This window comes from Micropterus salmoides, unplaced genomic scaffold, assembly GCF_014851395.1.
Source record: "Micropterus salmoides isolate LMB-PRFRI ecotype aquatic unplaced genomic scaffold, ASM1485139v1 Ms_hic_scaffold_2678, whole genome shotgun sequence".
NCBI classification, from domain to species: Eukaryota; Metazoa; Chordata; class Actinopteri; order Centrarchiformes; family Centrarchidae; genus Micropterus; species Micropterus salmoides.
Genome location: NW_024041904.1, coordinates 409 through 25,000, shown reverse-complemented (window position 1 = coordinate 25,000; position 24,592 = coordinate 409). Strand labels below are relative to the sequence as shown.

The 24,592-nt window shown below is 42.2% G+C and overlaps 2 protein-coding genes across 2 annotated transcripts; both read left to right on the top strand.

The window, feature by feature from the left end:
• Nucleotides 1–192: 192 nt before the first annotated feature.
• Nucleotides 193–7,158, top strand: LOC119919339 (mRNA-decapping enzyme 1A-like; the record flags this gene model as incomplete). The annotated part of the gene is given in 5 exon segments (XM_038739752.1): nucleotides 193–331; nucleotides 764–859; nucleotides 2,396–3,004; nucleotides 3,160–3,369; nucleotides 4,549–7,158. Coding segments are annotated over 5 exon segments (1,135 nt in total), but the record flags the coding sequence as incomplete, so codon positions are not given.
• Nucleotides 7,159–8,302: 1,144 nt separating this feature from the next.
• On the top strand, nucleotides 8,303–24,379 carry LOC119919340 (transketolase-like). The gene is made up of 14 exons (XM_038739753.1): nucleotides 8,303–8,610; nucleotides 11,012–11,129; nucleotides 11,988–12,101; nucleotides 13,093–13,190; nucleotides 15,967–16,158; nucleotides 16,658–16,776; nucleotides 17,733–17,929; nucleotides 18,139–18,303; nucleotides 19,556–19,712; nucleotides 20,611–20,741; nucleotides 20,878–20,961; nucleotides 21,071–21,164; nucleotides 21,286–21,408; nucleotides 23,564–24,379. Exons 1-14 carry the CDS (start codon nucleotides 8,315–8,317, stop codon nucleotides 23,749–23,751), a joined length of 2,076 nt encoding a protein of 691 aa, XP_038595681.1. The 5' UTR covers nucleotides 8,303–8,314; the 3' UTR covers nucleotides 23,752–24,379.
• Nucleotides 24,380–24,592: the final 213 nt, after the last annotated feature.

Here is a 24,592-nt window from a genome sequence, read left to right as displayed (position 1 = left end):
TTGATGAGTGATGAGTTAGGACAGCACTTCATTGTTAGCTCTTTACTGTTTCCTCATCCATTAGGTGCCAACTTTAGAAGCAGCTCTGCTTTCCTCACAAGGAGTAGTTGAATACACATACACATGTGACAAAGAAAACAAACAAAACAGGTAGTTGTGTAGACTATATGTCACGCTTTTATTCTTCCCCAGGATTGTGAAACAAGAAGCAGACCACGCCCAGAGGGAGTCGCCAGAGAAGGCAGAGCCGCGGAGGACCAATGGTGTCCCAGAACCACGGCCCATCGACATCCTGGAGCTGCTCAGCAAAGCCAAGGAGGAATACCAGAGAGTGAGGAGGCAAACATAACATGTTATTTAGGTTCTTAGATGAGCAAATATGTTTTGCTTATAATTATTTTAGTACTGGTATTGGATACTTATTACAGATATCAGAACATTCATTTTCATTGCAGGTAATATATACAGGAACATGAACTTCACATCACAGGCCACCAACCCAGGATCTGAGGAATAAAGTCTTTCCCATCCATATGTCTTAAACACTGATTGAAACACTTTGACAGGTGTGACTCAGCAGATACACCTTTAGGAGTCACCCACATGCATATCTGATATTACAGTGGTACTAAATCTGGGTTTATTTTTGTTTGGGGATCTAGAGGTGACATCTGAATTTATGCCTGTTCCAGTTCCTTAACCCCTGATTTTAGTGTGTGTGTGTGTGTGTGTGTGTGTGTGTGTGTGTGTGTGTGTGTTGCAGGCTCAGGCAGGTGAAACAGATGTGTCTGCAGAGCCTAATGTGAAAGCAGCTATCACCGCCACAGAGCGTGCGCACAGCACACCACAACCTGAAAAGGTACACACAATTCTGAATTGATTTTATGTTTACAATGAGGGATAAATTATCATAAACTTTGTCTTTACCTGCTGCCATTTAGATATTGTTAGGATTTTATTGATACTATTTACTGTTCTTTATCTGTACTCTTATTGGTTTTTCATTACTAAATAATTGCCTTTAAAAAAAGAATAAATTCAGAACAGTAATCAAAATTAATATTTTATTATAACTAACTGTTTTCAGAGTAGTAACAAAATGAATGTTTACAGCAGCAAGCCACCCTCTCTGTTGTATATAAAATCCGTATCTCACTGGAAACAAATTGAACATGTAAAATAAACTATATTATAAACTATATTCCTGACATCCAAATACTGAGTGAAGTTTAGATTGAAGATGGCAGTCCTCCTCCTCCTCCTCCTCCTTCTGCTGCTGCTGGTAGAGAGGAGGTAGTTTCTCTCAACAAGCATCAGAGTTTACAAGGCTTTGTTAAATTTTAAGGTACGTAGCATCTCGGCTAAACAGGCTACAGACAGAGAGATTTAATTTTAGCTCATTTATAACTAGCAATTAGCCGAGCTAGCACATGTGCTTTTGTAAAACCAAAACACAGCTGCGGTGGATGAGACAGAGCAGATTAAAATATTGCTTTGTACACGTTCCTGCATGTTGTACTGATGCAGTATCAGCCTTTTACTAGTACTGCTGGTTTTGCTGCACTTACTTACAGTAACAGCAGTAGTTATGGTCAACTTGTGTAATCCACACTGATCTCCGCTCACTGCGCTCCGTGTGTGTAGCGGAGCTCTGCTGAGAGAGGAGGGGAGGGGCTGCAGCGTGATGCTCACTCATTCTGTTGACTGCTTCCACACTATAGCCAGTGTTGATAGGCTAATACTTGTGACTTGTTACCAACCTGCCAGTACTGTGGGCGGGACTTGAGTACAGACAGAGAGGCGGCTGCATCAGAGCCAAAGTTGGCGCATGTTTTATTAATTCATTATATCAGCACTTTGATTTTAAAATAGCTGGTGCAGATTATTGGGAAAAAGCTGAACATCAGCCATGATAAGAAGCCAGGCCGATTATTGGTTGACCCCTAGTAGATAGGAACGAGTCATTGCCTAGACAGTAAAGGACAAGAGATACGGTGCTCTTCTTCAGTCTTAGATGTTTACAGACAGACTGTCTCCCATTAGAAAGTATTACATGTGACCTCCTAATTGTGACATAACTTCGGTAAGCATTTGAATTCAAACATCCAATAAGATGGTTACATAAGCCAGTAGAGAATGACCTAGTAGGAGGTACATCGTAGTCTCCATAGGGACAGTAAAGGGATCTTCAGATTTGGTTTGGTACTGCAGTGTCACTGTGCACTGCTGGTGCCATTTTCTCCTCTGCCAAGTTTCAAGAAATATTTCTGCTCTCAAGGATTTCCTGCACAGCAGTGTTTTATGTACAGTAATATTAAAGAGAGAAAAGCAGCAAATTCTCACATTTAAGGAAGTGCTATTGATTGAAGTGTGATTTGTTCTTTTAATCCACCAGAGCTCTCATTCAATGGTGAAGCAGATCACAGTTGAGGAGCTCTTTGGATCACCCCTCCCTAAAGACCCCTCTTTATCCACCATGCCTGCACAGAACACTGCTTCCAGTGACCCTTCCACAGGTTACCTCCAAAACCAGTCTTATCCCACTCCAGCCCACCAAAACCACCTCCCTCCTCATCTTGCAGCCCAAGACCCTGGGTCAAATCATCAGCACCAAGCCCCTGGTCTGCTCCCAGCTCAGTACACGCTACACTCCTCCCCTGTTTTCAAATCAGTGGTCCCCAGGTCAGACCCCCAGCCTCGGTGCTCAGTCTCCCCTCTCATGGTGCCTCCAGCTGGCTCAGAGCCTCGTGCCGCTCCGTCTGGTCCTACAGCACCATCAGCAGCTCCCACCGCCTACTTGGGACAGGACATACTCGGCACGCTCAAACCGGCAGTGCAATGTATGAATTCAGACATCCACAAACCTATCCTCGCACCAAACTTCCTGCCAAGCACGCTGTTCCCACCCCACAGTTTCCAAGAGCCCATGGGGAAACCCCCTCTCCAGCACAGCAAGGAGATGGATGTTTTCTCGCCGCCTACAAACCTGATCAAACCAATGTCTGTGAGTACACTGGTTTTCTTACCAGCTGTTGTTGTGGATCTATTTGCTGATATCATCCTCATCAGTGCCATGCCTTTCACATATACTTTTATATCACGAGAGATTGGATCATAATCCAGCATGTCCTTTCTTTGTCCTTCCTTTTCTATTCTCAGGCTGTCCCCATGAGTCCAGGTCTTGTTGTTCCAGGGCCGCAGGTGCTTCTCTCCCCCAGCGCCTTCCAGCAGTCCATCAGTAAAACAGCAGCAGCAGCATCAGTGGTCCCTCCTTCCCCCTCCGAGCCCTCCTCCACCTCTGTAGGAGACCCGCCACAAGCCCTCTGCAGCAAAACACAGCTACAGGAGACCCTGATACACCTCATTAAGGTACACCAAAGGCGTAAAATGCATAAAAGCAGTACTGTTGGCACGTTGGAGTGGGGGGAAAGTCAAAGCTCAATACCTTACGGGACTCCCGTTTGGAAGGTTGCACGATCAATCCCAATTTCCAGCGGGTATTTTTTTCTCCTTTGTTAAACAAATTGATTATAAGGACACTTTTGCACATGCTCACAATAAAGCATGTGCTGCAGTTTGTGTGCGTCCCAGCGTTTGATCCACATTCATACACCTATGGACGCTTATTTTCATTTCCCTGAGGAAATTCAGGGGAATCCAATCACACGTTTACTGACTGCTTTTTCAGAGGTCTGTCAAGCAGGCCAGAGTCTCTTTTGAATGTCTTTCAGAACTCCTCAAAGTAAAAGCTCTCAATAAACTTGTCATGAAGCATTGCTGCCACACAATCATTTAAGAGGAAGAGATTGTGTGAGTAACTATAGCTGTCATGACTGATATCTATTTCAGCACCAGCCGCTATCATTTTTTAAATTTTTCTGCAATCAAAGCAATCAGATATTATTGCCAGAACCGGCCCGCGGGCCACCTATTGCCAACCGCTGCTCAAGGGTGAAGGTCTGTTCACCCAAAGAGAAATAAAGCTTTTTTTGCTGATGGTTACGTTCTAAAGCTAAAATAAGTAACCATGACACCCTTGTCTGGAATTTTCCATGTCTGTATTTCTTATTTTCAACAGTAAATTTGAACAACAGGACAACCCTGTTGTTTTCTTATATTGAAAATTGTGTATCAAATGCTGCTTTTTATTCATTGCTTTGCCAAATCTTCACAATTCTTCAGATGTAGTGGAAAGCATGCTTAAGAATGCTTAAAAGGAACTTTTTTATTATTTACTACTTATTATCTATTTTAGTTCCTGAATACATTTAGATAGTTTTGATAAAATTAGATCATTTAGATAAAACACTTGTGTGAACAATCCTGAGTAACAGAGACCTTGCTGTTGAATTTTGAGTGTTTCAATGTGAATCCGTGATGTGATATTTTAAAAGTAAGTGAGAGGAATGTATTAACAATTTTACAGTGTGTATGTTTCCAATGAAAAGGTTGAAATCCAGTGAAAAATCTGTCATCTTAATGTGTATAGACAAACATTCTCAGGAGTCGGGTATTCATTCCTCTCTCGTTTACTTTGTCCCTGTCTAGAACGACCCAGACTTCCTCAGTGCCATTCATGATGCTTACCTGCAGAGTCTGTCTCAGGAGTTCAGCAACATGAAGCTATAGTCTCCTTCAGCCATCACCGCTGTTCACCACTGTCTGTGCTTTGACCCCTTCATGACCTGTGAAGAATCCAGAAGCTAATGGGAATTAAAAGAAGTGCGGATAACAGGTTTTTGGCACACTGCACACCACAACCCTACAAAACCAATCTGTGTTCTGAGCGTTAATATAGCATGTGCACCGCAACGTTCCTCTGTTCCTGACTCAGAACTTGTTTTTTGAGTTCTCCCCTGAACGCTGATCCTGATTGCTACTCTTGTGGCTTTTTGTCCAATTATGTCAAACCAGAGCTACAAGAGGAGAGAAGAATGAGCTAGAACTTCCCAGTGTGGCCTTGAGTTTTCCTTCTTATTTTATAAATTTTGATGAAACATTCGATCATGTACTGGTAAAGTTAAACTGGTTTTATTCCCTTGAGGATGGGACCACAGTGGAGCTTCGGTGACATCAAATCTTTTGACTTTTGACCTTGGGACGGGACAGACAACTTTGCAGCTTGAACATTATGAGAATCACAGATGCTGCTTTCTTTGGAGTTCTCGCAGTGCAAGAGCATGGGAACATACACTCCAACTGCTTATTAAGAAAAAAGACTTCTGTGCTGCGGACCTCGGAACTGTTTTGGTGGTCTTTGCAGACAAAGTGTCCCACTGTGTGGCGTTCAAAAGGACTAGTAATTTTCACTAATTGATCCTTCTCCCTTAAAGTAATGCTGAGGTCTGTATATTTTTGGTATCACCACAGAGACACACCGAACAACCGTTACAGTTGTGTCATTTTGTGATGTGTCCGTATCTCTTAAAAAGGTCGTCCAAGGAAGATAAAGAACTTCTGTTGTTTGGAGAAGCACTTGCAGCTAACAGCTCAAACTAAAAATGAGGGCTGCCTTTTTTAATGTTATGTTAGAGACTGACAAGTTTATAAAGGCACACAGACACACAAAGCAGCTTTCTTCACCACATTTCTCCCTATTCTTGATCTTCTTTTGTATTGTTCATCTCTCCTCCACTAGCAGAGCTCACAGGAGCTTACTTGGAGGGGAACCTCGCAGGAGAATATCGTCGCTATGCCTTTAGGGATGCCAGCATTTTAGGATATTTTACAATGGTATAGTAGAACTCTTATCTAAACCTCTGGGTTCTGGTCCTGTAACTGATCTACACTTCAAGTATGAGCAAAAACCATAAATGCATTTGATAGCTTCAGAATGTTTCAAACCAGTAATCCAAACTACTAATGACGCATAAAATACCTCCAATCCTACCTCCAATGATTTTTTCACTAGCCCACAGTTAAATCTTAAGTCATAAAGACTTAAAGATAGAATAAATTGTGGTAATTTGTTGGGGGGGGTTTGCAGTAAAAGGCTACTGCAGCACAGAACTATAAACCCTGCAGACCGCAGCGAGCACAGGAAGAAGCACATCTGTTTGTCATCAGTGAAAACTGATCTAATGTATATCTGGACGTCTGCTTTTCCATCTACCCTGTTAGCATAGACAAGACCATTAAAACCATCTCAAAATGATGTAGAGGCATGGAAATTTAAGTTGTAAGGTTTTCTGACAGCTGGTACAGTGATGTTTGACGCCAGCAGTCGGCTCATTGATGATCAGGCTACTTTTTCCGATGTCTATACTGTAGTTCTCTTTGTAATCAGTATATCAAGTCATTCCAGATTGAAATAGACGTTTTCCTTTTTTTGCAGCAACAGGAATTGCAGAGATTAACGCTCTCTTTGAAAATGTTCATGTCACTTGTGGAACATTCAGAAAATCATGTAATCAACAATTGAAAATAGCTGAATGACAATATGAATTTCTGTCTTGATTGTGACACCATGACTTTGCATTTGGTCCTGCTATTTGAATGTATTTGATGTTTACTTGCAGTATGTGCCAGTCATGTTTTCTTCTGTCCTGCATATTTAATTTGAACTCAGATCCACATGCTTTCCGTACTGACTTGTTAACTGTGTTTTTCAACATTTTGATTTGTAATGCAAAAAGGACATGTCCACAGCCAGGATTCAAATTGTCTGTACACTTCATTGCCCTGTTATAATTTTTCATTTCAGAGGTCATCTGGCCAACACTTCTGGAATGTGTTGGTTAAATAAACGCACACAGGAAGAATGATTTAAATGTAGAGTTTTTTTAATCCCAGTTAGATATTTAAGATTTTACGGTTGTTTTACGCTTTAGTATAATTTATCTTATCGGCCAGAAATAAGAATTTGGGAGAGTCTTAGCAAATTACATAAATTTTCTGAGATTGTTGTTACTATGCGTTATTTGGTTTATTATGGCTATTTTGTGATATTAAAGATTTGAAAATAGGGTTGTCTGTGTTTGTTTCCTGCTGAGGAGCTGCTGTGTGAATTAAATTTTTGTATGTTTTAAACCGGTCAAATTTGTGAGTCCAAATTAACATTTTCTAACAGAGGTTCCCAATTTACTCCTTTTTCTGTTGTGTAATGTAGCCCACACAAATTGAGAGAACGTCTAACTACATTAATAAAAAGGACAAGAGAATGATGTAGTATCTGTTTTTCCACCAGATGTCGCTAGGTGCTTATTTTCTGTCTGTGGTTGGAACTCTGTCGACTTTAAATTGTGATCAGTTGCTATTTGGCCCATGCAAGGGTTTATTTCATCAGAGAACTTGATCTGGGAGCCACTCGGGGTGTAAGTGACAAGACAAATTGTCTCTCTCCTTTCAGTAGGGAGATATTAATTAACAAGATTGATCGGGAAATGTTATGTCCCCCTTTGAAACCCCTTCCTCAGGTCCCCTGCTGGCCAAATGTGAAAGTTAGTCTCAGCCAGTGGCAAGAGTGACCCAGCCTTTAGATTTCTCAAGATCACAAGAGAAAAGGTTAGTCTTCTCAAATGAACCTTGATAACTGTGTCAAAACAAATCCAAAAGGCAAAATAACTCTCTGCTTGGATTGAAAAAGTAACCGTGTCAGTCATTATCTGTATGACATGTAAGTGCGTGTTGCAGGTGTAGCAGGTTTGTACTGCAGCCAGTTACGTCAGCCTCAATGGGAAATGTCATTAAGGTTATATTACTGCCATTTATAGCCTTCCTTTGGCACATCACCCTCCCTGCCTGTCTTCATCCAAATGCTGTAGCTTCCCAGGACAGGTACAATTTATGGCACTCTAAAAGCTTATAATTCAATAGCTTGTTATCTTTGTAAACATAATTTTGTTTTAATACCACATGCAACTATTGAGGTTTCTTGGTTATATTGGTGCAGATATGACAAGTTGCAGTTTCACATCAATACCGCCACATTGTGCAACTACAAGAAAAGTCCATTAGTATGAAGTGCGAGCGCGCGCAAGCGCGCACACACACAGTAGTTGCACGAGGAGATGGGAGTAGGCACAGTAAGAATAAACGCCCCGATATCACTCACTGTGAAGATGAACCAAAATTGTGTTCCTGTAGAAACTGTGCAGCCACATACTGAGGTTTTAAAGTTCCCTGAAAACATGTCATTAGGGAGCCATTGAGACTGAAGCCGAGCGTCCCTGAACAGAGTGCGTCTGACCGTGTGTGAGCGTGGCCTTGCGGTCAGCCTGATCCCTTTCTACTATTGGCTGTGCTCATGCGTGACAGTTTGGAGTAAACTGTGGGCTCCTTTTAGCCCTAGATTAGCCATATTCATAGGCTTTGCATGCAAACACGCCCCCCTCCCCCTCTCTCTCGCTCAGGTTCAACACCGCTGTCTCTTTTTAACCCCTGCCATCGTCCGCTGCACATTCATCGCCTTTATTCTCGTAACAGCAGACCGGGGACATTTAACTCTTTCCTCTGTTTAACCGGCTTGTGTGTGCGCGCGTGTGCTCTTCGGTTCATCGGCCAGATGGAGGACTACCATAAACCAGACCAGCAGACTGTGCAGGCGCTCAGGAACATCGCCACCCGGCTCCGGATCAACTCTATCAAGGCAACAACTGCAGCGGGCAGCGGGTAAGAGAGGGAATACGGAGAGGTTAAACCGGTTATTAAATAGTATGACACGACAAAATACGCTTACTGTCCTGGGCCAGTTACTGTATGACTCATGCACTTGTCTGTTTAAGGGAGAAATTATAAAGTAGAAACGTGTGCTCGAATTAGTAAGGAGGGAATGTGAAGACCATTTCACTGTCCGCAGCAGGCAGTGTGCGAGAGCACCGACAGAAGCTATATAGGTGCAGATGCAGAATATTTGCGTCCTGTGTGGTGTGCCAAAACTGGGGACTTTAAAATGTCTTATCTTCATAACACCTGTCGTAAAACAGTTCAGTGCCAACATACGTTGTACGCAATTTACGCACGTTTCCAGAAAGGAGATTGGGTGGGTGTAAAGGGTCAAAGTTAATTTACTTGTCATTTTCGCATCTGGATTTCAGTTTACGAATGTGTCATGTTTCCGAGAGCAATGGGACTTAATGTATTTAAGTAACAGGCGTGTTTGCTTTCCAAAAAGCCATTCAAATCAGAAAACATTTATTAAATCGTGTCGGATTTGGAGGTTCGGCACAGACTGCTGCAGGTGCACCGGCGTCCCGCTCCAACCTTCACCCCTTGCGTGCTCTGCGATCGGTTATGTAACAGAGGAGGATCGGTGCCTGATCCCGTAGCCTACAGTCAGCGGTGCAGCTCGTAGGGCTACGTGGTGTGTGGAGGCAGCAGAAGGCAACCGCGGAACGCACAGACGCGCTTCTTCCTCCCCGCCGCGCCTGCCTGCGTCCATGCAACTTGTCACACAAATGTCAAGGAGCTGTAATTAAAAAGGAAAATACGTCCGGTGAGAAATTTCAAAATAAAATCCGAATGGACAAACGCCCAGAAACGCTTTTGGAGTGATAGAAAATAACATTAAAAAATGATAATAAATTATAGGATACGTGAAACAATTGAAACTGTAATTTCTGCGTGCTTTATTCAACACAACGTACTACACAAAGTAAAAAAACTTAGCAGGGTTGAGTAGTGGCCTCTTGCCTTTTGTTGTGCTTCGTTTGGCAGTTGGCCTATGATTAGAGTCAGCCTAAATGATTTTCTCCTCTAACTGGTTATTCTCCATCCATCCATCGTCAACTGCTTATCCTGCATTCAGGGTCGCGGGGGGCTGGAGCCAATCCCAGCTGACATCGGGCGAAAGGCGGGGTACACCCTGGACAGGTCGCCAGTCCATCGCAGGGCCACACATACAAACAACCACTCACAATTTCATTCACACCTAGAGCCACCAATCAACCTAGTCCGCATGTTTTCGGAGCACCTGGAGAGAACCCACACCTACACGGGGAGAACATGCAAACTCCACACAGAAAGGCCAGGACAACCCACAACCCCACTGCCCCTGGTTATTCTCTTTATCTCTTAATTCTTTTTCTTAGGTCTGTCTGGTGACAGATGGGAGGAGAGAAAGTAGTGATATAATGAGGTGATGTAGCCTACTGTAAACCCTGCTCTTGGATATTTCCTGGATTTGTTTAATTTCAGAAAAAGATTAGGCCTACTGAAAAACATCTTTTCTCCTGACAGGACACCAATGAATAAATTAATCTGTCTCATCTTTTTTTCATCAATGGCATTAATACACAAAGTAAACACTGATCATGGGTGGACTGAGATGTTGGACAGATGATCATAACTGAAACATGCACAGAATAAACAGAGACTGTAGCCTACTCTTTTCTGTTCCAAGGTTTAATAAATTAAATCCATTCTTCTTTCGACAAAATTTTCCATAAATATAGGTTTAGCCACCTTTCACCCTTTCATAGAGCATCCTACACAACCTCATGTTTATTCATCATCTCTTGCTCCTTATTTTTTCATTATTTGATCACATTTTCCATTTCAGGAGAGTGAGGAAAAGGGCCTTCATGGAGGAGGCCTGAGTGAGGTATTATCGGCATGTGGTTTGAAAATAAAGAGAAGAATAACATTCAAGACTTAAAACTTCCTCATAACCTGTGTTGTGTTTAACTGTCTTGACTTTTAACAGTTTGGGACTACACATTGGATGATGTCTTTGTATTGTATATGTATGTGTGTGCATGTATGAGAGCGAAAGAAAGAGAGGCATCCTCCAAAAGCATTTACATTTCTTTATGTGTGTGAGAGAGATACTATATATCTACTTTCTGACTGTCTGACCAGCGTACATAACTCTGACTGCAGTTGGTCTGGCATGAATTAAAGAGTCAAATCCAACCTCTGATTGCCGCTTTGTCTCATTGCCTCCCTTCTTCTCTGCATCTGTGTGTGTACACAACATGCTTACAGATTTGAACTGAGGAATCAGGAGGCACATCACATTTTTTAATCGGATTGCTGTGTGTCTAATTCCTCTCTCGCCATCATTCTGTTCCAGTCATCCGACATCATGTTGCAGCGTGGCAGAGATCATGTCTGTGCTGTTCTTTCATACCATGAAGTACCGACCCGAAGACCCCCGTAACCCCAACAACGACCGCTTCATCCTCTCAAAGGTAACACATGCGCACACACACACAGCCACATGGTTTGCAGGTGTTATCCTGATACATGCACAGAGACAACAGACAGGGATCATCTAGAACAACTGATTTACTAATTGTGAGGTGACAAATATGTGGTTATTTAGAAGTGCACATGTATATATGTCAAAATGATTCAATTGAATTAAATTTTATTTATTTAGGGCCAATTCATAACAGAAGTTTTCTCATTGCACTTTTCATATAGAGCAGGTCTAGATCATACGCTGTAATAATCATTATATATGGCTGTTCCACATTTAGTACATTTCAATTATTGTGGCACAAAATTAAAATCAAAGTTGTGCATATTTCCTGTTAGCAGGTTATCTTTCAAACTTGCCTGGACTTTTTGATCCAAGTAGCTCAACCATCTGTATGCAGACTGTGTAGGAGTAGAGAGTAGCTTATTGTTGCTGTGTGTTTGTGTATATTTGTTCAGCTCTTTGATAAAACAGAAAATGCCCTGTTGGTTCTCTACACAGTTTATGTATTCTGCTTGCTTACTTTTTCAGGGTTATGACATCGTGTTACATTTTTCACCCATGTTTATTGTGATATTATTAATCACTTGTCTACACAAGGACCCAGTTCAAATTTCAGACTTTGCCAAATGTTATTCCTAATTTGAGCACAAACACACATACACACTTTTTCAGGTGTGCAGGAAAGGTAGTTTTAAAAAATTAAGAATTAGATGCATGAAAACAGGATCTTATACTTCCCTAGAATTTATGAGCGTTTTAAACTGTAATAGTATTTCTAGCTCCTGAACCAGCAAATCAGGTAGACAGTATGTGATGTTACACTCTGTCATCTCTTCCTCCTCAGGGTCATGCAGCCCCTGTGCTGTACGCCGTGTGGGCGGAGACAGGCTACCTGAAAGAGAACGAGCTCCTCAACCTCCGCAAGGTCGACTCCATCTTGGAGGGACACCCTGTGCCGGTGAGGTGACGTTCAGACCTGCAGGAAGTTCTGGATCCAAAAGTCATTTCTGCCAGCATACCAACACACATGCAATAGGAATACATTAAAACCCTCACTCTACCATTCTGTGACAGTAAAGTGATGGTGATGCAAAAGCCAGTATTTAAAACGTTTACAATTAAACCCGGTAAATTAACACTGAGGCAATGTTCAAAGCCTGCTCTTCAGAGCATTATAAAGTCAGAATCTTTCTGATGTGACGGATGAAATCCCTTCCCTAAGCTATTTCACAATATCTTTTACCAACTCAAAGATCATATTACAGATGTTATGTGGTTAAGTTTGACTCTGACTTCTGGTCTCTTCCTGCATGCAGCTGTCTGTCAAAGTCTGCTTGGAGCTTTTTTTGGGCTTGGTGCAAACCTTTTGGCAGCATCTAGAAATGTCAACTGTCAAATATGCAGGCTTTAAAAATCTTCCTTTCAGCGATCTAGGATTGTTTCAATCTTCCTGCTGGAAACAGTTTGAATATTTCTCACGTTGCACTAGAAGAATACAGAGGCAATGAGCCCGGGGGTTCCCAACCTGGGCACTGAGACCATCTAAGGGGGTTGCAAGATAAATCTCACTATGATTAGCAAGAAAGTGAAAAAATAAATCTTTATGCAACACAAACATTAGGTTTACATTTCCTAAATCATATCACGTATACTTCCTATATAGAGACATGAACACACTTACACAGATAACAAGCTGTATGCTGGCAGGGACATAGTGACAAAGATGTTGTTGTGTGACAGAGATGGTCTGTGCTCCGCTCCTTTCTCCTCTGCTGCAGACATTAATCACACTGTGTTTACATAAACCCAGATCCCGAAGCACTGCTAGACATAGACTGTAGCTACTGTCCTGACAACATGACTGTCGCTGTTCTGTTTTGTCCATCCGCTGTATTTCATGCTTTCTGGGCTTTTTTTTTTCTGTTTCTGTGTGTTGTGCGTGCTAACAGAAGCAGCAGTTTGTGGATGTGGCCACTGGATCTCTGGGTCAGGGGCTTGGTGCTGCGTGTGGAATGGCCTACACTGGAAAATACTTTGACAAGGCCAGGTAACATACACAAAAACACACACACAGATTGGCCATGAAAAGACTCATGCAGAGCCTCTCACAACATGCACAAGATCATGTACATGAAGGAGCACAGCAGCCCAGCGTGCATCTGCACATATTAAGGTGGATGGTCTGAAATAATGCATGACATAATGTACGCTGCAGTAAGCCGCGCGGACATGTGACATTTCGGCCTGCAGCTTTGCATCAAACCACACCTGACAGGGCTGGTCTGGGTTGACATTTAAGCAGCCACTCATAGAGCCAGGAGAGCTTTAGATCAGAAGCGATTCCAAGAAGAGTTCAAGCCGTGAAAGAAGTCAGTGTTGGAGATCTATTTTGATTTAAATTTAGTCCATTAAAAAACTTCTGCAGCTGTGTCTTTTATATTTCCAACATATTTACATCACAGTAGATAAACGGGCCCGAAACGCACAGTGGTCATCTCCTACTCAGCTGAATGTTAGCAGGGTTACACATCAGTCCCCATGTGTCTCCTTTGTTCTCGTGTGATCTAGAAAGACCCTCGTGGTTTCCAGTCCAACAATAGAGAGCGTGAGATGGGTGTGTCCTGCCGTAGGACACAACACATTCCATTCACATTTTTCCAGAATATGGATGTGATACAAAAGCATTTGAGTTGCAAACTAAATTTCGGGCAGCACAGTTTGACACGTTCCACTGTGGACAGGACAGGGGGAGACTTTTGTTTTTCCACACACAACAGACGCAGTGAAACAGGAAGTCAGGGAATGCCATACTTGCCGTAGTTGGCTGCCCTTGATATCTCTCACTCTGCATTCTGTGTGCGCTCGATTGTTTCTGCTCTAATAATCACACATGCAAGAGCACAGTTCTCCCATCACCCCTCTGCCTCACCCTTTACCCTCATCTTCTTTTTAAAAAATGGCAAAATCCCATGCTGTGCTTCTGCTGAATCTGTGCATACATAGAAGATTAGGTTGTACACGCCATACAAGTGATTTTGTGTGCTGTCCGTTATTGAGCGCGCATGCACAAGGGCGTATGTGTTTCCCCAGCGATGCTTGGAACAGCCTGTCAAGCTAATTCGCTGCATCAACCGCTCCTAAAGGCACACACACACACAAGCACACACACACACACACACTCACAAGCACACACACACAAGCACACGCTGCAGTGGAGCAGCAAGTGTATAAAAGCATCTGCAAACTCTTATGGAATATGTTGCATTTTATTTTATTTCTGGTCAAACCAAAGTAGGATATGAATCCTTGAAATAAACTAACCCATCAGGTTCTGTGGGTGGGGTTTATTAAAATATTTTACACAAATTAACCTGTCAAATACACTTATGAGCGAGACTGGATAACTGACACTGTTCATTACTTCATGCTTATGTGACTCTGATTCAATACTTGCAAACATGTAAATATGAGATTGTTAGATCAAACACATCCGGGCTCCCTTCTCATGCTCGTTCAGGCTGTATTGATTGGAAGTTTCTTCTTCGTTGGTTTTGTGTTGGCAGGGTGTAATGGTGCGGGTGACACAAATTGTGAGCTACGAGGTGGGTGTCGGTGGGTGTGTGCTTGTGCCAGTTGGACGTGTTTGGGCTGTTTTCAAGGAGAGGTATCGCCCTTTCTTGATCTGCTATTCTCACCTTGCAAAGACAGGATGAAAGAAAGAGAAGCAGTCGCTCACTCCTCACATCTCCAGAGGGATTACTTTACTCCTGGAACTTAAGCACTGCCTCGACCTGCTGCAGTTGTACTGGATGCCCTTCAGACTTGTGTGGCTGGTATTCTATACTTCTACACTGAAGAAAGTTTTGTTACTATACAAGCCTGAAAATGACCTTACCTTTCATAATTTCTAAAAATTTCTTTTGATGTGCGTTTATAATGTGTCCCTAGAGACGGCAAAGCAACCAAAGACAATTACAAAACGTTAGTGAGATATGATAATTCCCTAAATGCCAACGTGATGTATATCAGCAAATCAACAGGGAAGAGCCTGACCTTCCCGACCCCGCTGTTTCTTTATTCTAACACAGGGTTAACTGCATTTGTTATGGATCTGATTATTCTCAGTTAATTAAAAGATGAGTTATCTGCTATTTGAAAATGTATGTATATCTGACTTTATTAATATCTGCTAGTACTAAACTGAAATATAAGGAAAGTCATCAGTTGTTGAAATGACCAGCCATAATAACCTTTCCAGATTTTGTTTAATGCACCTGTATATATCATTATGGATTTAGTGTCAGAGGAGGAGCGGACATATTTCAAACTTGTAGGATTTACGGATCAGTTTCACTTTTTCTCCCCTGTAGTCGCAAATCCTCTACCTCTTTTCTCTACCTCTCTCCATCTCCACCTTTGTGGAATTCCTCTCGTCTTGTTCTTCCCTTCTTCCTCTCTTTTCTTTCTGTGCCGTGTGTTTTTTCTTTGCGCTCAGGGTTGGAATGCATGGTGTAATGTGGCGTGTCTCTGCCTATCTTCCAGCTTTAATGAGAATGTGTCTATTTGACTGGAAAGCTGTCAGGAGTCATTACGCCATGGGAGCAAAGAGTGTGGATGATCAGAACTCAGCGGGCGTGGGGGGGGGTGGTTGTTTAGGTGTGAGGATCAGCTGTCACATTGAGCCTTATAGGAGGAGTTGGAGGACTGGAAGATGCGCCAAGAGGGAAAATGGAGCTGATATTGAAAATAACCCTAATCTCTTTCTAACAATTTTTCTGTATAAGCTGTACAGTCTCATTGAAACATGAAATCTCTTTTTGTAGCTATCGTGTGTTCTGCCTGCTGGGTGATGGAGAGCTGTCCGAGGGCTCGGTGTGGGAGGCCATGGCCTTCGCCTCATACTACCAGCTAGACAACCTGGTGGCCATCTTGGACATCAACCGCCTGGGTCAGAGCGACCCGGCTCCACTCCAACACCATGTGGAGAAGTACCAGCGACGCTGTGAGGCCTTTGGGTGAGCAGGGGGGAGTCAGAGGGTGAGAGCAGAGGGGAGGTACAGGTGAGATGAGGATAATAATTAATTGTTTGTCATTTATGGTGGAAAAATGGCAAATATTGGCTGGTTCTGGCTCATAAATAGTGATTTGTTGCTTTTCTCTGTTTATATAATTGGGTTTTAAATTGTTTTGGACAAAACAAGCCTTTTTGGGACCCGCAGGGAAATTGCGATGGGTATTTTTCCATTGACATTTTATAGACTTAATGATTAATCAGTTAATCAAAGAATAATCTTCAGATTACTCAATAACGATATTTGTCATTATTGAGTAATACCGGTTGTGAAATCTGGCCTGCTGCACGTCATGCCTCCATCCAACAATGACGATGTTGATACAGAGCACTGATGCTAATACGCTACTACAATATGACCCAGGGTTATATTCACTCAGGGGCCCAGAATTCAGAGCAATCCACATGCAGGACTGCATTTAAAGTTTGATCTGTTTTCCCAGCTGGCATGCCATCATTGTGGACGGCCACAGTGTGGAGGAGCTGTGTAAGGTGCTGAGTCAGCCTCGCCACCAGCCACTTGCCATCATCGCCAAAACTATCAAGGGCAAGGGCATCCCAGGTACTAAATATATATATGTGTATATACCTAAATGGTATATACACAGTGGAAGTGCAAAAAACTGTCATTACATTGTGTCTAGATGTCTCTGTTTCAATATCAAACTTTCAGACATACCATATTTCAAGCAGATAAAATCAAAGTAACAAACACAGAACATGTTTCATAATCAGTATCTGGCGTTTATTGCTAACCTGCTCCAAAAGCCTGTTTCTAAATTTCTAAATGATGACTATGCAAAACTGTGACAACTGACTGGGAATTATATTTATTTATCAGAAGTTTTCTTAACTCCCCCCGGGGACCAAGCATCAGTGCAGAGGGGCCCTAACTCGCTGTAATCCAGGCAGTGCTTTAGTGCTTTATCTGCTGCAGCTCAGTAATCCCTCAGAATGTGCAGGATACACTGGCAGCAACAGCCCTTTGTGCTTGTGTTGTGATAACGGTAAAAGGGAGTGTGTGTGACCACGTGTGTTTCTGAGAGAGAAAGAGACACAAAGAAAGATAAAAAGACAGTCATCACAGTGAGGGCGGTGTGTTTAAAAGAGGAGTATGTCTAAGATTGTTTCAGAAATCATGAGTGTTGTTAAAAGCCTGTGGCCTCTTGATTCTAACCTTTTTACCTTTTGTAGTCGCCTGTTGTGACCCACTCAAGTGGACAATTGTTATGAGTGTGAAAGCAGGCCATGGTTTACTTATGTGTGTTTTATTGCACATACATAAATGTGGAGGATAGGTATGCAGGATATCAGGAGGAATTTGGTTTATATAGCATCTGCACTTTGTCTGGTGTGTCAAAAAATTTTTTCATTTTTATATATTTAAATGTTAAAAGTTCTGTGCATAGATAGATAGATAAAGATATATTGATATATAGATAGATATTAAGTATTGCAGTAATGTATATATACTTGTTTGCTCCAGTCCTCAGTTTTGTTTGTGTGTGTCTCTTTCAGTGGCTGAGGATAAGATGGGCTGGCACGGTAAGCCTCTGGCCAAAGACATGGCCGACAGCGTGATCAAGGAGCTGCAGAGCCGCATCATCAGCTGTAACAAGCGCCTCTATCCTGCTGCGCCCAATGAGGACACATCACCTGTCAGCCTCCGTAACCTTCGCATGCCGAGTGCACCCAGCTACAAACCTGGAGACAAGGTATGATCAGTGGTATACAAGCATAGATGAATAATCTTGAAAAAACATTCATTTGGATTTTAAATTGTATGCACTATCGGGTAGAAATTTGACTTAATGGCACAACTTGTTCAGATAGAATAAAACAAAGCTTCAGACAAGCTGGGGTATATCAGAAAATACTCTGTCCGTGTTGTTGATTGGTTGTGTGATTGTCCCCGTGTAACCAGATTGCTACGAGGAAGGCGTACGGCATGGCTTTGGCCAAGCTGGGCCGTTACAACGAGCATGTGGTGGCTCTGGATGGAGACACCAAGAACTCCACTTTCTCCGAGCTCTTTAAGAATGAACACCCCAACCGCTACGTGGAGTGCTACATTGCAGAGCAGAACATGGTAACAAGGAGATGCCAACTCTCTAATTAGGTTGTTGGACCTAAAGTGTTAAGAAGGATATGCTAAATGATCGCTAAAACAGCAAACGTTAAAATTACAGTACATCAAAATATCCTTACAGTGATGTCTAGTGTATTAACATCTGTCCAGTTATTATTTTTCTGTCAAGGACAATTAAATACAATCAGCATGCATACTTTCGGTTTATCAGTCTGAATTAAGCAGATGCTTAAATTGCAAGTTGAACATAGAGTGTTTTTAGTACAATAAAGAGTTACAGCCTACAGATGGCTGCTACGTCTGTCATCTTTGAGTACATCATAGAGGCTATTAAAACTTCCTTTCAATTAATAAAATAAGGTCATTTGATTCATACAATATATGAAATATCAGGTTAATGTAATAAGTATAAACATAAATATTATTTATTTTAAATACATGTGTACCCTGTAATTTACTAGGTGTTATTGCAGTCATAAATGTTATTATGTCATTGTGCTCTGTGGGCTCTTTAGGGGCTTTAAATGATTATAAGGGCTTACTGAGTACTCATTACTACATTACTGCATTACTTTATTAACCAAGGTCCTCAGGTGAAAACGGTCAATTTTCTTTACATGCTGCCGTGGGGATAGCTTGACTTAATAGGTCACTATTTCAAAAAGTATTACATATTATGAATTTGATTCATTTTGATATTTGCTTTCTCAATTAAAATGTTTTTATTTGTCACATCTGTAAATAATTGGTTAGTTTTAACCTCATGAATTATGAGGTTTGTTTTTGATGAAGAGTAAGAGGCTACAGCTACGCTAGCAGCTCTGTGACACTGTACTTTGAGCTAGATGCTAACACAAGAATGCTGACAGTGCTAACATGCTGGTGCTTAGAAGGTTTAATGTTTACCATAGTCTCAATCTTTAGCATGTGAGCACGCAAACTTTTCATAATTACCACTAAACACAGCGTGTTAGTTAATTTTAAGAGTCAAAACTCTAGCAACACTTGTAGCAATAACAACAACTGGCCACAAGCCAAAAACTCACAATAAAGCTGTTCATTATACTGAATGTTTTGCTGGAGTTGTGACCTTGCACCTTGGGAGTAGGTGAAGCTGTGCCACGAACCCTTCCCATGCATTGTGATTAGTTTTGGAAGCATTTAGTCATAAACCAAAGGTTTTTCTAAGCCATCACTCTTCTCTTCGACTCTTCCTGTTCCCTCCTTTCCTTCTCTCTCTCCTCTCCTGCAGGTGAGCGTGGCAATAGGTTGTGCCGTGCGGGACCGTAACGTGGTGTTTGCCAGCACCTTCGCCACGTTCTTCACGCGTGCCTACGATCAGCTCCGCATGGCCGCCATCTCTGAGAGCAACATCAACCTTTGCGGCTCCCACTGTGGTGTCTCTATTGGTCAGTTCCTGTCTCTCGTTTCACCAATCACTATCTGAAAGAACTGACCTTTGACCGTTCAGTGGTTCACTTTGAAGTTATTTTATTTTACCCCTGCTGTAACTGATGTTAGAGCTAATTATTATTTCACACACTCCTGTCAGTATTCAAAGTATATGCTCTAGTGGTCTTCCAAATAAACCAATCACAGCTTCAGTGACCTTTGACCCATAAATTGAAGTAGCTGCACTCATTATGACCTTCACTGCGACCCACATTTCCTCTCACAACACCTTTTTCTTAAATCCAGTTTAGCACAATTCTGCTTTTGGATTGATTTAGCCCAGTGGAGGCTAAACAAGTCAAACTGATAACATTTTTATATTTAATAGATTGGTCAAAGTAAATCCGAAATGTGCACAATGCGTGTCAAATGAAAATCAAACCAAAGTGGTATTTAGTTGTTGAACAAGCTGTCTGTGGAGGATATTTCTTCTTCTTTTTTTGTTTTATGACGTGTTGTTGCTTCTTTAATTTCACAGCTGTGGGTTGAACCTCTTCTTAGTATGCATCGGTTTTAATTTTCCTGAACCCAAAACCCCTTTACCCCCATCTTCTCACCTTCTTACTCTGTTGTCCATCTTCCTTTCCTTTGATCAGCACTCTTCCTCCCTTCCCTCTTTCTGTCTCATGGAGGTGTTGACAGTATGGCCTGACTCCTTTTCACCTCTTCCTCCTCCTCCTCCTCCTACTCCCCTTTCTCCTTCTCCTCCACCTCTTCAGGTACATTGCATGCCCACCTTTCCAGACTGAATGCATGCCAGTCTACTAGAAGTTATTTTCCAGTCTAATCAAGCATTTGAGTCTTACTGTACCTATTACTATTGCGTGTTTGGGGCTGATATGTGTGTATATTTAGGGGAGGATGGACCCTCTCAGATGGGTCTGGAGGATTTGGCCATGTTTAGAGCCATTCCCACGGCAACCATCTTCTACCCTAGCGACGGTGTCTCCACTGAGAGGGCTGTAGAGCTTGCTGCCAACACAAAGGTACCCATAGTCAGCTGTAATAAGACATTTTAAAGTCAGTTTAGCTCTATAATGTTGAGTTGAATAGGATCCAGTCTTCCACAGTTTTTGTGTTAAAAAGTGCAGACCCATGTAGATTATTTCTTGTTTGTTTCAGGGTTTGTGTTTCATCCGAACGAGCCGCCCAGAGAACAACGTCATCTACAACTCCAATGAGGACTTCCATGTTGGTCAGGCTAAGGTTTGTAGCAGAGTTGTCCCACCGCCATCCTGTTTGCACAGCACAAACTTTGGGAAGTGAAGACTCTTTTTTTTATTTTTCTCTTTTTATCCCTCATCTTCCCCTTCAGGTTGTGTATAAAACCAATGACGACCACGTGACTGTGCTTGGAGCAGGAGTGACCCTCCACGAGGCTCTCGCTGCTGCTGAACAGCTGAAGAAAGGTACATTGAAAGAGAGCAAGAAAATCAAAGCAAAAAAAAACAACCAATGTCAGCATGAAAGTATAATGAACCGTCAGTCTGACTGAGTCGCATCCTCCATCTTCCTTTCTCCTCCCCCTAGAAAGAATTAACATCCGCGTGATCGACCCGTTCACCATCAAACCTCTGGACTCCAAGACCATCATCGACAACGCCAGGGCCACCAGAGGACGCATCATCACAGTGGAGGACCACTACTATGAAGGTGAGAGTCGCAACAAATTCCTTTCCAAAAAAAGAATTTCAGACAACAACATGCAGATTTCAACTCTGACTTGTGTCCTGATCTATCCTGCCTCTTTCCCCTACAGACTCTCCAACAGACTGAATTAAACATTAAAAAATAAAAAATTGAATTTGAAACCAGGGAGGCCATGGCAGTGTGAATTATGAAAGAGCATTTTAAACCCTGTTTCTTTCCTGCAGTATATTAAGATAAGATTTGATATTGGTTTGATTTATATTGTTCCCTGGATAGATATACTACTATCAAAAAATGCCAGAAGGGCATTGTTACAAATAACAAATTAACTAAGTAATCTCAATTCCCCAAATGCTCAATTTCTGGACACAGAATGTTGCTTCATGATACAATGTTAAGTTAACATTAAACTTTTCAACGGGTCCAGATAATATAGAGCAATATAAAGTGCCATTTTTTTGCATACATTTATTTAATTTTATGATCATGTCCAATTAAAATCAGGACAGTCACATCTGTGTGGAGTTCACGGAATTAGCAAGAGAGCTTTAACGAGCGCACCTAAGGATTATTATGCAGCTGCTTGTGTCTCAACTCATGATTAAAAATGTCTGAAGCAGAAAAGGTCTGTCTGCAGATAGAGAAGCTCTGAGGAGGCTGGAGTCTGAACGAGACAGAGAAATAGGGTGAAGGGTATAAAGAGGGAGACGGACATATAAAAGGTGAAATGGATAAAAACAGTATATGGAGGGGGAGGAGAAGAGGGAGGGAGGGAGGAGGAGGAGCTGAGAGAGCCTGTCAGGGTTTCTTAATTTCAGTTCTGGCCTTCGGGCTCTCGCTGACCTACATACAGTACCGGCATGACAAAAATGAATGTCCAGAATTTCCTTTCTCTCTCTCCCCTTTCCCCTCTCCCTGTGCTTGTTTGTGTTTTTGTTGTCCTACATGTTGCTGCATTCTCTGCCCGTTAAGATTACCTCTGTCTACTTGCCATGACAGATGGTGTGTTGGGGTCAGTGCTTTAGCACCTCTACCTTACACGCACATGCACCCCCCTCCACACACACACACACACAAATTTGGATTCATGAGTAGTTGATGTAAAGGAAAATGTAAAAGATTCACAGGAGTTGTGAAATGTCTGTGTTCTAATGCAAGTTGCAGATATAAAGGAAAGCTGTCCAAGAATATGTGTGTGTGTGTGTGTGTGTGTGTGTGTGTGTGTGTGTGTGTGTGTGTGTGTGTGTGTGTGTGTGTGTGTGTGTGTGTGTGTGTGCATTTGACTGGAGTTGACCTGGTATCCAGGGAACAGATGGGTAAAAGTTGTGCAGAGGGCAATGGGTGATATTCCTCTCAACAGAAAGGCTCTCCAGACCCTTTCCCCTCTGAAGATTTTTTTTGTTTTATTTAATTTTATTTTGGACACATCACAACACATCCGTCTGATGGAGCAACAGAAAAGCAAGCACAAAGCTAACCCGAATGATTCACGACTTCGGCTCCCTATAAACTGTACATTACAATACTACTGTACAAATGTTCACAGTACCGTGTTTTGCCAGGTGATATATAAAAACTTAGTGTACCACACCAGTCTATGACACAAGAGATGAGCGGTTTGCAACTTTGAAATTCTCTGGCCAACTTATCAAGCGAAAAAACTGAGAAATTGTCATAGACATGCAGGCAACATGAACACACAACACTTATTCAGAAATTGACAGTTTGGAGTGAGAAGTAAAAAAGTGAGAGAAAGAGAAATGGAGGTCGGAGTGAGAGGAGAGTCTTAAGGGGGTGAAAGTGAGACAGGAGGGAGTGAGAATGTCAAGGGAGGGCAGCGTCCATCCTGTCAGGCCACATCACATCGCTGCAGAGCTCAATCGCCCCGTGGAGGAGTTAGAGATTTGATATGGCACAAGGGCGGAAATAAAAAGATTAAATGATCTTGATATCACAGAGTATGGTCTACACCTGCTCTATATCAAAAGTGCAATGAAATTACTTTTGTTATGAATTGGCACTCTATAAATAAAATATGAGACTTGAATAAGAATATATAATATAATAATAGGAGAAATTCTAGAAAGAATAGTTTGTGTGATTTGAGTGAACTGACCCTTTAATCAATAGTCCTGACTGTTCTATTCTGATTCCTCAGGTGGTCTAGGTGAGGCAGTGTGCTCTGCGGTAGTGAATGAGACCGGCTTCACCGTCCACCGCCTGGCAGTTTCCCAGGTGCCCCGCAGCGGAAAGCCCCATGAGCTACTCCGAATCTTTGGCATTGACCGTGACGGCATCGCTCAGGCAGTCCGTAAGGTGCTCAGCAGCTCCGCCAACGCCAAGTAAGAACGTTGCAACAGTGGCAGTAGCGGCAACAATATGGTAAAGGTCGTTGTTTACTGGTGACCACCATGGAGACAACAACCAAATAAACCAACACTGAAGGAGAGCCCACTTCTGGCCCACTCGTGCTCTCCTCCTCATAAAACAATCTAAAGCATTTGTGGATAAAAATAAAAAGATAACATGGTTTTTCTCTTTAACTGTCATCTATGTGGTTTTGAGATCCCAGATTTTTACCCCATCAGTTTGTGAGTTCAGTGAACACACCCCTTCCTCCCACACCCTTTCTCACACACACACACACACACACACACACTCACACACATACATCCACGCCTTCCTTCCTACCTCCCAGAGAAAGTTCAGGTACTGCTGTAGTGTTTCAGTGAAAGCAGTGAACGTGGTTTGGAGTAAAGTGAAGTCTTTTTATATTTTCTGTGGAACCCCTCTCACTTCTTCTCTGTTTTGTACATCTGCACCAAGTACGACGTAGTAAATCACTCCCCACTAGATCCAGCAGTGTGTGGAGAGACTCCGGTTTGGTCTGTTTGAGCATCGACTGTTTTTAACCTTTTTGACCCTGACTTGGATGAGACTGCTTCACACCAATAAAGGGATGGTTTCTTCACAATACCTGTGTCTGAGGTCTTTCTTGTGGGTTGTGGTTGCGTGGAACAAAGGTCAATTTGTCACAGAGAAAGAAACATTGTACAAAACCTGCTTTCTTTATTTTAGTTCATCCTATTAACTCACATCCTGCAAAACAATGTATTTTTCATGGTTGCGCACTGAGTACAAAAACTGTATAGCAATGGGGATAATATTCTGCCTCCACCACATCTAT

Coding starts and splice junctions, on each gene's coding strand:
- LOC119919340 (XM_038739753.1), top strand. CDS start 8,315: ATGCAAACACGCCCCCCTCCCCCTCTCTCTCGCTCAGGTTCAACACCG. Junction 17,930..18,138: donor GCTACAAACCTGGAGACAAG/GTATGATCAGTG, acceptor CCGTGTAACCAG/ATTGCTACGAGGAAGGCGTA. Junction 19,713..20,610: donor CCACTGTGGTGTCTCTATTG/GTCAGTTCCTGT, acceptor GTGTATATTTAG/GGGAGGATGGACCCTCTCAG.